At 46.5% G+C, this 14,860-nt stretch overlaps 1 protein-coding gene across 3 annotated transcripts in view; it reads left to right on the top strand.

Moving 5' to 3' along the window:
• TMCO6 (transmembrane and coiled-coil domains 6) overlaps positions 1-14,860 on the top strand; it is a 63,052-nt gene that overhangs the window by 16,656 nt on the left and 31,536 nt on the right. For all 3 annotated transcript variants that reach the window (XM_088475025.1, XM_088475022.1, XM_088475024.1), the window contains exon 4: positions 8,901-9,010. In XM_088475025.1, coding sequence (XP_088331151.1) covers positions 8,901-9,010 — 110 coding nt within the window. The remainder of the gene's footprint in view (positions 1-8,900; positions 9,011-14,860) is intronic.

The raw sequence follows: 14,860 nt of genomic DNA, 5'->3' as shown, positions 1-14,860 counted from the left end.
GAAATCGAGGCAAAACGTCATCATCCCGCCTTCCGAGTCTCGCGGGTTTTGGATCCTATATAAGGTACCCGCGTCGGCGCCATTTTCTCACTCGGCTGTGGACAGTGAAGAGGGAGGGTGGGAGTTAGGGCTGTGTAGTGTAGTGTAGTGTAGTGTAGTGCTGCTGTTGTCCACTACTTCAAAGTCCATAGGGGCTGGCTGTGTTGTGCTGTGCTGCTGTTGTTAATAGGGGCTGTGTCCACTACTTCAAAGTCCATAGGGGCTGGCTGGACTGTGTTGTGCAGTCAGTTCTCCATAGGGGCTGTGTCCACTCCAAAGTCCTGTGCAGTGTCCCAGTCCTAAAGGAGTGCTGTAGTGTTGTCCAGGGGGTGCTCTGTCCATCAGGGGTGCTCCCCCCAAGTGCTAAAAAAATAATATATTTTCTGTGTTTGTGAATTGTGTGCGCAGTAGCCGCACGTGCATCAACAAAGTAGTGCCAAGCGTGCGCCTGTGTCATAAGTAAAGGGCCGGCTGGCTTGACCGTTAAAGGGTGCTGTAACCCCCGAAAGTACACTCCAGTCCAAACCAAAAAAAAATTATTTTCTGTGTTTGTGAATTGTGTGCGCAGTAGCCGCACGTGCATCAACAAAGTAGTGCCAAGCGTGCACCTGTGTCATAAGTAAAGGGCCGGCTGGCTTGACCGTTAAGGGTGCTGTAACCCCCGAAAGTACACTCCAGTCCAAACCAAAAAAAAATTATTTTCTGTGTTTGTGAATTGTGTGCGCAGTAGCCGCACGTGCATCAACAAAGTAGTGCCAAGCGTGCGCCTGTGTCATAAGTAAAGGGCCGGCTGGCTTGACCGTTAAAGGGTGCTGTAACCCCCAAAGTACACTCCAGTCCAAACCAAAAAAAAAATTATTTTCTGTGTTTGTGAATTGTGTGCGCAGTAGCCGCACGTGCATCAACAAAGTAGTGCCAAGCGTGCGCCTGTGTCATAAGTAAAGGGCCGGCTGGCTTGACCGTTAAAGGGTGCTGTAACCCCCGAAAGTACACTCCAGTCCAAACCAAAAAAAAATTATTTTCTGTGTTTGTGAATTGTGTGCGCAGTAGCCGCACGTGCATCAACAAAGTAGTGCCAAGCGTGCACCTGTGTCATAAGTAAAGGGCCGGCTGGCTTGACCGTTAAGGGTGCTGTAACCCCCGAAAGTACACTCCAGTCCAAACCAAAAAAAAAATTATTTTCTGTGTTTGTGAATTGTGTGCGCAGTAGCCGCACGTGCATCAACAAAGTAGTGCCAAGCGTGCACCTGTGTCATAAGTAAAGGGCCGGCTGGCTTGACCGTTAAAGGGTGCTGTAACCCCCAAAGTACACTCCAGTCCAAACCAAAAAAAAATTATTTTCTGTGTTTGTGAATTGTGTGCGCAGTAGCCGCACGTGCATCAACAAAGTAGTGCCAAGCGTGCGCCTGTGTCATAAGTAAAGGGCTGGCTGGCTTGACCGTTAAAGGGTGCTGTAACCCCCGAAAGTACACTCCAGTCCAAACCAAAAAAAAATTATTTTCTGTGTTTGTGAATTGTGTGCGCAGTAGCCGCACGTGCATCAACAAAGTAGTGCCAAGCGTGCGCCTGTGTCATAAGTAAAGGGCCGGCTGGCTTGACCGTTAAAGGGTGCTGTAACCCCCAAAGTACACTCCAGTCCAAACCAAAAAAAAAATTATTTTCTGTGTTTGTGAATTGTGTGCGCAGTAGCCGCACGTGCATCAACAAAGTAGTGCCAAGCGTGCGCCTGTGTCATAAGTAAAGGGCCGGCTGGCTTGACCGTTAAAGGGTGCTGTAACCCCCAAAGTACACTCCAGTCCAAACAAAAAAAAAATTATTTTCTGTGTTTGTGAATTGTGTGCGCAGTAGCCGCACGTGCATCAACAAAGTAGTGCCAAGCGTGCGCCTGTGTCATAAGTAAAGGGCTGGCTGGCTTGACCGTTAAAGGGTGCTGTAACCCCCGAAAGTACACTCCAGTCCAAACCAAAAAAAAATTATTTTCTGTGTTTGTGAATTGTGTGCGCAGTAGCCGCACGTGCATCAACAAAGTAGTGCCAAGCGTGCACCTGTGTCATAAGTAAAGGGCCGGCTGGCTTGACCGTTAAAGGGTGCTGTAACCCCCGAAAGTACACTCCAGTCCAAACCAAAAAAAAATAATTTTCTGTGTTTGTGAGTTGTGTGCGCAGTAGCCGCACGTGCATCAACAAAGTAGTGCCAAGCGTGCGCCTGTGTCATAAGTAAAGGGCTGGCTGGCTTGACCGTTAAAGGGTGCTGTAACCCCCGAAAGTACACTCCAGTCCAAACCAAAAAAAAATTATTTTCTGTGTTTGTGAATTGTGTGCGCAATAGCCGCACGTGCATCAACAAAGTAGTGCCAAGCGTGCGCCTGTGTCATAAGTAAAGGGCCGGCTGGCTTGACCGTTAAAGGGTGCTGTAACCCACAAAGTACACTCCAGTCCAAACCAAAAACAAAATTATTTTCTGTGTTTAGCCGCACGTATATATCAAATCGATATAACATAAATGGAGGACCAAACTTTCTCCGATAAAAATAAAATAGAGAAAGATCAAGAACCACTTCCTCCTAGTGCTGAAGCTGCTGCCACTAGTCATGACATAGACGATAACATGCCATCAACGTCGTCTGCCAAGGCCGATGCCCAATGTCATAGTAGAGGGCACATACAATCCCAAATGGCAAAGTTCAGGAAAATGACCTTGAAAAAGACATTTAAATCAGCTGAAGAGAAACGTAAACTTGCCAATATGCCATTTACGACACGGAGTGGCAAGGAACGGCTAAGGTCGATCCCTAGTATGTTCATGACTAGTGGTTCAGCTTCACATGACGATGGAAGCCCTCCTCCCACTAAAAAAATCAAAAGAGTTAAGCTGGCAAAAGCACAGCGAAGAACTGTGCTTTCTAAGAAGATATCACAAATCCCCAAGGAGAGTCCAAGTGTGGTGGTGGTTGCGATGCCTGACCTTCCCAGCACTGGACGGGAAGAGGTGGCTCTTTCCACCATTTGCACGACCCTGCAAGTGCTGAAAGGAGCACCCACAGTCCACTTGCTGATATGCAAATTGAAGATGTCACTGTTGAAGTACAACAGGATGAGGATACTGGTGTAGCTGGCGCTGAGGAGGAAGTTGGCGAGGAGGATTCTGATGGTGATGTGGTTTGTTTAAATCAGGCTCCGGGGGAGACAGTTGTTGTCCGTTGGATGAAAAAGCCCATCACGGTCATGCCTGGGCAGAAGACCAAACATTCCACCTCTTTGGTCTGGCAATATTTCTATCCAAATCCGGACAACAACTGTCTTGCCATATGTACCATATGTAAAGGTGAAATAAGTAGGGGTAGGGACGTCAACCACCTAGGAACATCCTCCCTTATACGGCACCTGCAGCGCGTTCATAAAAAGTTACTGTCAAGTTCAGAAACTTTGGCTAAGACCGTAAGCAGTCCAGGGACACCTAAATCCCGTTGTCCTGTTGTATCCAAGCGCCTGCAAACCACACCGTCAACTCCCTCCTCGTCAATTTCCTCCTTAGTCAGGATCGGAAGTAGTCCTGCAGGCCATGTCACTGGCATGACTGACTCTCCTATCCGGGATTCCTCTGGAGGATCCTGCATTGCTACGCCTACTGCTGCCGCTGCTGCTGTTGCTGCTGCTGGGAGTCGTTCATCATCCCAGAGAGGAAGTAGGAACACCACTACTTTTACTAAACAATTGACCCTCCAACAGTCCTTAGCGAGGAGGATGAAGTACGACAGCAGTCATCCTGAAGCAAAACGTATAACTGAGGCCTTGACTGCTATGTTGGTGTTAGACGTGCGTCCGGTATCCGCCATTAGTGCAGTGGGATTTAGACAATTGATGGAGGTAGTGTGTCCCCGGTTCCAAATCCCGTCTAGATTCCACTTCACTAGGCAGGCGATACCGAGACTGTACAGAAACGTCAGAAAAAGTGTCCTCAGTGTCCTGAAAAATGCCGTTGTACACAATGTCCACTTAACCACGGACATGTGGACAAGTGGAACAGGGCAGACTAAGGACTATATGACTGTGACAGCCCACTGGGTAGATGTATCACCTTACGCAGCAACAGCAGCAGCGTCACCAGTAGCAGCATCTCAGAAATGCCAGCTCGTTACAAGGCAGGCTACACTGTGTATCACCGGTTTCAGTAAGAGGCACACCGCCGACAACCTCTTAGAGAAACTGAGGGAAATCATCGCCCAGTGGCTTACCCCACTTAGACTCTCCTGGGGATTTGTGATATCTGACAACGCCACCAATATTGTGCGGGTATTACATCTGGGCAAATTCCAGCACGTCCCATGTTTTGCTCACACAATAAACTTGGTGGTGCAGAATTTTCTGAAAAGCGACAGGGGCGTGCAGGAGACGCTTTGGGTGGCCCGAAAAATTTATGGCCACTTTCGTCATTCAGCGACTGCGTGCCGAAGACTGGAGCGCCAGCAAACACTCTTGAACCTGCCCCGCCATCACCTGAAGCAAGAGGTTGTGACGCGGTGGAACTCAACCCTCTATATGCTTCAGAGGATGGAGGAGCAGCAAAAGGCCATACAAGCCTATACATCCACCTATGACATAGGCAAAGGAGGGGGTATGCACCTGACTCAAGCGCAGTGGAGAATGATTTCCGTGTTGTGCAAGGTTCTCCAGCCCTTCGAACTTGCCACACGTGAAGTCAGTTCAGACACTGCCAGCTTGAGTCAGGTCATTCCCCTCATCAGGCTTTTGCAGAAGCAGCTGGAGAAAGTGAAGGAGGAGCTAAGACGGAGCGATTCCGCTCGGCATGTGGGACTTGTGGATGAAGCCCTTCATTCGCTTTGCCAGGATTCCAGGGTGGTCAATCTGTTGAAATCAGACCACTACGTTTTGGCCACCGTGCTCGATCCTAGGTTTAAAGCCTATGTGGTGTCTCTCTTTCCGGCCGACACAAGCCTGCAGAGGTGCAAAGACCTGCTGGTGAACACACTGTCAGCTGAAGCGGAACGTGACACGTCAACGGCTCCTTCTTCATTTTCTCCTGCAACTGGGGCTGCCAGGAAAAAACTTAGGTATCCTAAGCAACCCGCTGGCGGTGATGCAGGGCAGGCAGGACCAAGTTTGGACATCTGGTCCGGACTGAAGGACCTGGCAACAATTTCTGACATGTCTACTGTCACTGCATATGATACTGTCACCATTGACAGAATGGTGGAGGATTACATCGGTGACAGCATCCAAGTAGGCATGGCAGACAGTCCATACCTGTACTGGCAGGAAAAAGAGGCAATTTGGAGGCCCCTGTACAAACTGGCTCTATTTTACCTGAGTTGCCCCCCCTCCAGTGTGTACTCCGAAAGAGTGTTTAGTGCAGCCGGGAACCTTGTCAGCGAAAGGCGTAGGAGGTTGCTTCCACAGAATGTGGAGAAGATGATGTTCATCAAAATGAATTATCAGCTCTTCCAGGGAGACCAGCCTCCAGAAGGTACAGAGGGACCTGTGGTGGTGGATTCAAGTGGGGACGAGTTAATACTTTGTGAGGATGAGGATGTACACACTGAAGAGGGTGAGGAATCGGTGGATGAGGAGGATGAGGATGACATCTTGCCTCCATAGAGCCAGTTTGTGCAGGGACACATTAATTGCCAGCTTGTTTTGTGGGGGCCCAAACGAACCAATCATTTCAGCCACAGTTGTGTGGCAGACCCTGGCGCTGAAATGATTGGTTTGTTAAAGTGTGCATGTCCTGTTTATACAACATAAGGGTGGGTGGGAGGGCCCAAGGACAATTCCATCTTGCACCTCTTTTTTTTCTTTGCATTATGTACAGTTTGGGGCCTAGTTTTTCAAACTGCCATCCTGTCTGCCACTGCAGTTTCACGCCTAGATGGGTCACGTGTTTGTGCCGCCCACTCGTGTCGCTTAGCATAGTCATCCAGCTACCTCGGTGCAACGTTTTGGACATAAAAACACTATTGTGAGGTGTGAGGTGTTCAGAATAGACTGGAAATGAGTGGAAATTAAGGTTATTGAGGTTAATAATAGCATAGGAGCAGAAAAACCTACAAATTCTGTGATTTTAGCTGTTTTTATGCTTTTTTAAAAAAAAATACAGATCCAAAACACAAAACCCAGAACCCAAAACACGGAAGGGTGGTTTTGGCAAAACCAATCCAGATCCAAAACACGAAGAAAGATCCAGATCCAAAACCAAAACACAAAACACGAAAAGTGGCCGGTGCACACCCCTAATATATATATATATATATATATATATATAGTTTTTTTTTATGGACGTTTGGTGTATTTTAATTAGTTGTTTAACCTTTTTTAATACAAGTACTGATTGCTACATATCTGTGCACAATCAGAGTCTGTGCTGAGCTGGCCACTTATGGGCCCATCCTACAAAGGCTGAGTGGATTGTTGGCTGCTTTTAAGAAAATGTAGACATTTGTGCCAGGTTTCTGCAGTCGTCTTCTGGCTGCTCGAACATATATGCTTGAATATTGATCCTGTGTTTCATCACAATCATTGCTGACCCATACACAGTGGCTAGTGTGCATTCTACCATCCTGCAGCATTTAAAAAAAATGACTTTATGGACTTAAAAATATGCTAGTACCCATTTTCATGTACCCCAAATTTGATGGGACCACTTAAAAAAAAAAACGAAAAAAAACCCTAAGTGCTCTTCTGCATAACTTCTTTAATGTCGGGGAAAAAACACTTGCCGCTGCTATTTAAAACCCTGACTTTCATTTGCAGGCTAAAACGGGGGTACCCATAGTTATCCCCAATGTCTGGACATCTTTAGGAGGGTCCTACAATTCCCGAAAATTCCCGGTTTTTTTTCATAGCTCCCAATTCGCCGGGTCCCGTTTTCGCTGACCTTAAATTGAATATGGGGATAAAGCGGGCACGCGCCCGATACTTTATCCTAGGAAAATCTCCGATGTAGAGCGAAAGGTCCAGCACGGACTTTTCGCTCCCATATTGAATACGGCTCTAAGTGCAATATCTCAGAATCTGTGACCCACATTAGAAACGTCTGTTTGCACCCCCTTCCCCTGCGACATCATTGTCGACCCAAGTTAGAACAACATTAGTGCTCACTCCAAGTCCAAGTTGCTGTGAAACTGTTATTCTCTCTCCTGCATTGTATCACTGCACAGATAAACCCTTACAGTTGCTATTTCTGATGCTTTTCGTCTTGTATAAAACGTTTCCAATTTATGGATGGGATTATTTAAGGCAAATTGATCAAAGGGGATTTGTCATTTATGATATTTCTATTGTGGGATGTGAGCTGAGAAAGTTTTCAAAAAATACTCGTACATATAGACATAACTAAGGCAAAGGAGTCTTCTTCCTCTGTTGTTATCAACATACATTACATCAGTGATGGGAATTGTGCTGTATGTCTTGGAATGGTACACATTCTCTTTTGCACAATAATAACTTTAGCAAATTAGATTTCTAGGTGAAATTCATATAATATGAATTGGGGGTGAGAGGTGAGGTGACCGAGGACTATTTCAGTTGTGACATACAAAAATCCCATCATTGTGAAAAAAAATGTTAGTGATGGGAGGGAATTACGTTGGGTGGAAATGGGCCCATAGAGATGCTAAGACGTTTAGGATAAGAAATGTAGTTGCTCTATCTAGTCAGGCTGTGGCTTTGTGGGGTACAAAGCTTACTACAATGTGGTCAAGTTGTGAAGCTAAATAATCTGGCTTTCACGTCAGGAAATCCTCAACCTCCTCAGATTGTGCGTTTGTTAAGGCTGAAAAGTGAGGTTCTCTGTGATCTCCTATTCCAAACTTATGTAATAAAGGTTATGGGTCTGATTCTGAGTTGGGAGCAAAGCAAAAAGAATGCAAGTCACTCTTCATCTCAGCAAAAGGATGTAGCACTGCAGGTGGAGCAGAGGTAAATGTGAGAGATCGGTGTCCAAACTCAAATATAAATTGCTGTGTAAGAATAAAGCTGTCCAGCATTTGTGGGCTACATGCAAAAGCAGCCAGTACTTACCCTGCATGCTAAACATATAAATGTATTTGCACCAGGGGCGTTTCTAGAGAGGAAGGGGCTCATGTGCAGTCTCTGTCCTGGCCCCCTCCTCACTCTCCGGCGGCCAGCAGCGCTCAGTGCTGCACCTGTAGACTCTGGGCACTAGAGTGTGCGCAGGTCACCGGGAAAATGGCCATTTTTCTGGTGATTCCTTTAGTGTGCATGCGCAAAACGCCGGATAAATGGCCGCAGCTGCCATTTTTTTCAGGTGTCTTGTCCAGCGCTACAGCCCGACGTGGGCTTCGGAGGGGTAAGTGTTAAAACATATGGGTGCAGGGTGTGCATTTCACACCCTGCACCCGTTATAAATCCGCTCCTGATTTGCACCACTTGCAGTGCAACATTGTTTGTTCCAGGTGCACAGTTACTCGCTTTTTTTATTTTTTATTTTTGTTTTGTTCCCAAATCAGAATGTCAACCCCTATGTGTGAATCATTGAAGATTATATTCAATTCAGGGGGTTTGGAACAAATATAGGCGTTTCAGAATTATATTCCTTTCAATCGCTATGATCCTGCCCAGCCATGTTGCTTTAAACCTTCTCTGTGAAGAATGGGTTGATTTCAATGTTGGAAATGAATTGGGGAAAGTGTCCTGGTAAATATGTCCATATCAGAATGTAATAGAAAACACTAGATTTTAATCTTGATCCTGTTAATGTAGCCTATTGGAAGTGTAATTTCAGCCCGTGTGATAAAGAGCAGCAGATCCTCCATAAATAGAGATGTTTGTAAGGTGCACTCATCATGTCCTCTCCATAAGTTTCTATATCCTCTCCTTTCTAAGGTTGCACAGCTGGTCAGAGATCTCCAGCATGGGCCAGCAGGCAAGCTGAAGTCTCTTATTGATCTTCGACTTGGTCTCCAGAGGAAGGACGTGCAGCTTATCTTCATCAGGTAAAAGCTAGGCACACACAAGACGCAGGGGCAAACGCAGGATTTTAGCAAAGGGGTTTACACAAATGCATATAGTGTGTGTGTATATATATATATATATATTAGGGGTGTGCACCGGACACTTTTCGTGTTTTGGTTTTGGATCTGGATCTTTCTTCGTGTTTTGGATCTGGATTGGTTTTGCCAAAACCACCCTTCCGTGTTTTGGGTTCTGGGTTTTGTGTTTTGGATCTGGATTTTTTCTTAAAAAATAAAAAAAAAACGCTAAAATCACATAAATGGGCCTTTTTTTGTTCCTACGCTATTAATAACCCCAATAACATTAATTTCCACTCATTTCCACTCTATTCTGAACACCTCACACCTCACAATATTGTTTTTAGGCCAAAAGGTTGTACCGAGGAAGCTGGATGACTATGCTAAGCGACACAAGGGGGCGGCACAAACACGTGGCCCATCTAGGAGTGGCACTGCAGTGGCAGACAGGAAGCCAATCAGCGTTATGGTGCCCATTTGCATGTAGCACGAACCCGGGAGATCCGTGCTACATGCATCTGTGTGATTGGCACAGAGCAATGACAGGTCCGTGAGACCCGTCTGTGCTGCTGTGGTAAAAAAAAAAACCTGTGTAAAAAAAGAAAAAAATGGCGTGCACCCCCCCAAAAAAGAGCAACCAGCCCCGGGCATTAGTAACCCAGTGCTGGGTGTGCTTAAATACAGGGGACAAACGACGTAGGGGTCCCCTGTACTTAAGCACAACCAGCACCGGGCTAGTCAGAACCAGCGCTGGTTGCCAAAATACGGGGGACAAACGACGTAGGGGTCCCCTGTATTCTGCGCAACCAGCTCTGGGCTCTGATCCGGTCCTGGTTCTGGAAATATAGGGGACAAAAAATGAGTAGGGTTCCCCTGTATGTTCCAGAACCAGCACTGGACTTTTTCTAGCGGGGGGCTGATGCCACAGCCAGGGGAGCCCTTTCACCGGGCCCCCCAGCCGCAGCATCAACCCTGACCGCTAGTCAGCCCAGGCCGGGGATCCCTGGAGAGCTGGGGACCCCCCCAATAAAGGGGTCACCCTCTCCAGGGCACCCCAGGCCCAGGCTGATAGCCCGGGGCTATCCCCGCCACCCCTGGTGGCGGTGGGTGGCGGGTTGATTGTGTGGTGTGGTGTAAATAAAGAATATCAAACATTGTCTTTACAAGTAGAACTGCAAGTCCCAGCTAGCCTGCCCCGCATGCTGGTACTTGGAGAACCACAAGTACCAGCATGCAGGGCATTAAGGGCCCACTAGTACCTGTAGTTCACCTGTAAAAAAAATGTTTAAAAAAACACAGGACACACACACCGTGACAGTATAAGTTTATTAAACATACATACACACACACACACACACATGTACACATACTCACCTATGTAACCTGTAGCATCGGTCCACTTGTCCGGTAAAGTATCCCTAGGGGACCTGTGAAAAAAAACATACTCACCATCTCCTATGCGAGGTTCTGTCCTCTTCGTTCCAAAGTAGGCATCCCCGGACTTGGCAAAAAAAAAAAACGAAAACGCGATCCACGAACTTAGTACCGTTCTATAGAACGGTACTTCCCGAATGAGAGCTTAGCGGCGGGGTATCACCATGGAAACCCCGCTGCTAAGCGTTCATTGGCTGAGAGAGGTCATCTCCCGTCTCTCAGCCAATGAACGGCTCCCTCCATTGTAGTCAATGGTGGGAACCGCAGGGTAAACTTTAATAACCTTGCGGCTCCCAGCATTGACTACAATGGAGGGAGCCGTTCATTGGCTGAGAGAGACGGGAGATGGCCTCTCTCAGCCAATGAACGCTTAGCAGCGGGGTTTCCATGGTGATACCCCGCCGCTAAGCTCTCATTCGGGAAGTACCGTTCTATAGAACGGTACTAAGTTCGTGGATCGCGTTTTCGTTTTTTTTTTTTGCCAAGTCCGGGGATGCCTACTTTGGAACGAAGAGGACAGAACCTCGCATAGGAGATGGTGAGTATGTTTTTTTTCACAGGTCCCCTATGGATACTTTACCGGACAAGTGGACCGATGCTACAGGGTTACAAAGGTGAGTATGTGTACATGTGTGTGTGTGTGTGTGTATGTATGTTTAATAAACTTATACTGTCACGGTGTGTGTGTCCTGTGTTTTTTTTAAACATTTTTTTACAGGTGAACTACAGGTACTAGTGGGCCCTTAATGCCCTGCATGCTGGTACTTGTGGTTCTCCAAGTACCAGCATGCGGGGCAGGCTTGCTGGGACTTGCAGTTCTACTTGTAAAGACAATGTTTGATATTCTTTATTTACACCACACCACACAATCAACCCGCCACCCACCGCCACCAGGGGTGGCGGGGATAGCCCCGGGCTATCAGCATGGGCCTGGGGAGCCCTGGAGAGGGTGACCCCTTTATTGGGGGGGTCCCCAGCTCTCCAGGGATCCCCGGCCTGGGCTGACTAGCGGTCAGGGCTGATGCTGCGGCTGGGGGGCCCGGTGAAAGGGCTCCCCTGGCTGTGGCATCAGCCCCCCGCTAGAAAAAGTCCAGTGCTGGTTCTGGAACATACAGGGGAACCCTACTCATTTTTTTCCCCTGTATTTCCAGAACCAGGACCGGATCAGAGCCCAGAGCTGGTTGCGCAGAATACGGGGGACCCCTACGTCGTTTGTCCCCCGTATTTTGGCAACCAGCTCTGGTTCTGACTAGCCCGGTGCTGGTTGTGTTTAAGTACAGGGGACCCCTATGTCGTTTGTCCCCTGTATTTAAGCACACCCAGCACTGGGTCACTAATGCCCGGGGCTGGTTGCTCTTTTTTTGGGGGGGGGCACGCCATTTTTTTCTCTTTTTACACAGGTTTTTTTTTTTTTTTTTTACCACAGCAGCACAGACGGGTCTCACGGACCCATCTGTGCTCTGTGTCACTGTCAATCACACAGATGCATGTAGCACGGATCTCACGAGTCCGTGCTACATGCAAATGAGCACCATAATGCTGATTGGCTGAGAGCCGTGACAGACGGCTCTGTCAGCCAATCAGCACTTTGCCCATTAAAGGCAAAGGCATTTTTTTTAAAATGGCCGCTCGAGGCAAAACCTCGAGATCCGACAGCAGATCTCGAGGTTTTGCCTCGGGAGAGGGATCCGGGGCAGACAGGGAGATCCGAGCTTGGGCTCGGATCGCCCCGGATCCCCGAAGTTCGGGTGGGTTCGGTTCTCAGGGAACCGAACCCGCTCATCCCTAATATATATATATATATATATATATATATATATATATATATATATATATAATATATATGGAATAGACGAAAGTCGGCACTCACAAGGCTTGTCTTCAATCACCAATATTTATTTGTAATCCAACATATGTTTCGGGCAAGAGCCTGCCGTCAGGAATTAACATACATCTCACAAAGAGTGTTTTTATGTAGGCAGTAACTCCCTCCCACATCCAATTAATTGTGTGCACTTGTGAAGGGTAATCAATGTTATTCACCTGCAAGCAATTAAATGCAAGCTTTTAACATCCACTGATAACCCAAACATTAAATATAGTAATAGAAAGATGTTATGTAAGTGAAATACCATAATAATTCACTGATACAAGAAACATATCATAAATAGTATTATATACATATAATTAAAAACAATTTGAAACAGTTTGTGGCAACATGTTCAAACAACATTGATTGCAAATATAAACTCCACACATATTTGCTTCTTACATCCAAATTTGAGATATTTACTCTTTATCTTACCATCTAAAACCTGAGTTGTTATATTCTATGTTTGTACTATCGTATCAGGTATTTAAATAAACCTTTTACTATTATTTTTAGAAAAAAACAATATAGGTCTAAAGTTTCATTCAAGCAAGTATAAACTCCACACATAATTTTTGCTAATTACAACCATATGAGAGATTTTTAAACCTTATCTTACCATCTAGGACCTGAATTGTTTACTTCTATGTTTTTACTATTATATCTGGTATTTAGATAAAGCTTACATTATTATTTTTAAAGGAAACAATGCAGGCCTAAGGTTTTATTTAAGCCTTTTGGTGACAATGTGTCCAGTTTGTGTATCCACCTGCTCTCTGATTGTAGCAGGCGCTTACCTCTATTGCCTCCTCTCCTAGATTGGGGTGCTTGATCAGTCATTTTTGTCCGTATACTAGATACATTATGACCTGCCTCCAAACAGTGTTTAGCCACTGGTTGTTCTGCCACTCCTTTTTGGAAGGCTGCCCTAATCGCTGTACGATGATTTGCCATCCTTTCTTTAAATTGCCACTCTGTCTTGCTCACATAGTATTTACCACATGGGCAAGACATAGCATATACCATGAATCGCGATGTACATGTTAAAGGGTATTTTATATACATACATATAGACACACACACATATATATAAACACATACATTACACACGCACTTACCTTGCAGAACTGGCAGGCTGGCACCATGTACTTAGGCCTCCTCCCCCTAGTGTGAAAATGCCACGAATTGTGGGTCAGTCAGGGGGCAGAGCCAAATGACGCGATTCTAATTGAAACGCGTCACACTGGCTCCGCCACCTCCCTATCGACCCGCGAATCGCAGCATTTTGCTGCTAGGGGGGCTGGGCTTAAGAGCACGATGCCTACTTTAGAGTCTTTCAGAGATGGGGGTTTCTGGGTACTCAGAAACCCCCCCTGCGTGCGCTACTGAGACGACTTACAAACGATGCAATGTCGTCAATGATTTCCCTTGAACTCCTGGGCAAACGATCTAGTGCATACACACTGTGCAATCTAACAAACAATATATCTTGCATCGTTTGGTGGTTAGATCGTTTAATATATAATGTAACCATATCTGCAGAAGCGACGAATGCCGCCACGGGAGTGCGCTAAGTGCGTAAACACTTGACGATTTTAATGATTTGTCGTTCCGATACATCGAATCGGCCAAATCGTTCAAAATATCGTCTAGTGTATTAGGGGCCTTTAGTGTTTTATCATCCTTTGGCTCCTTATTTATTAACCGGAGCAGAAGGGAAATAACAGCAGCAGCTATCTGTAGCCTGAATTGAAAACGGTCGCTACATCAGAGCACTTTGTGTACAGATTAATCAGTGCAGGCTCGTAAAGCGGTTTTGCTGCATCGACTAAGACGCACATTCGAGTGAAAAAGATGCTCAGCTCTAGCCGAGTCGCACGGGACCTGGCACACCGAGACTGCGGCAGTAGTGTATGAGGACACATCTGTATGCATGCAACGTTTTCCTAGCTGCAGTGATTTTTGGTAACCCCCTAAGTCGTCAAACTTCAGAGCCCTCTGCTTTTCTTTCTGGAAAAGATACACCCGCCCCATGCTGAGTGCATAAGATCCGCCTGAAACAGATATCCCTGCAGCGTCCAGACACCTCACAGCATGAATGTTGAGTATACTCGCACGGGACGCAGCGGCTGCATGCATCCGAATAGTTGCTACCCAGAAACGCTTATTTCACATAAGGCTCCATCCACTCAAGACGCAACTCAGACGGAACAATTTGCTGCACGGACACATCATGCAACAAATGCGCAGTCAGCAGAAAATTGACAGATGAGTTCATTTCTGCAGATGTGTCCCATTCAGAGTCAGTCCCTCGCCGCCGTATGTGTATTCACTTGTCTCTTACCTACAGATGTATCCTCATACACTATTCCTGCAGTTGTGCCAAATATCCTTCTCGGTGTGCCAGGCCCCGTGTGCCAGGCGTCTTTTTCACTTGAACGTGTGTCCTAGTCACAATTTGATGAGACAAAACCACTTTACTAGACTGCGCTGATTAATGTGATATGCGA

The sequence above is a fragment of the Taudactylus pleione genome, unplaced genomic scaffold (genome assembly GCF_031769625.1).
Source record: "Taudactylus pleione unplaced genomic scaffold, aTauple2 ptg000161l, whole genome shotgun sequence".
Classification (NCBI taxonomy): Eukaryota; Metazoa; Chordata; class Amphibia; order Anura; family Myobatrachidae; genus Taudactylus; species Taudactylus pleione.
Note: the sequence above shows the minus strand (reverse complement) of the source record. Positions and strands in the feature narration are given on the sequence as shown.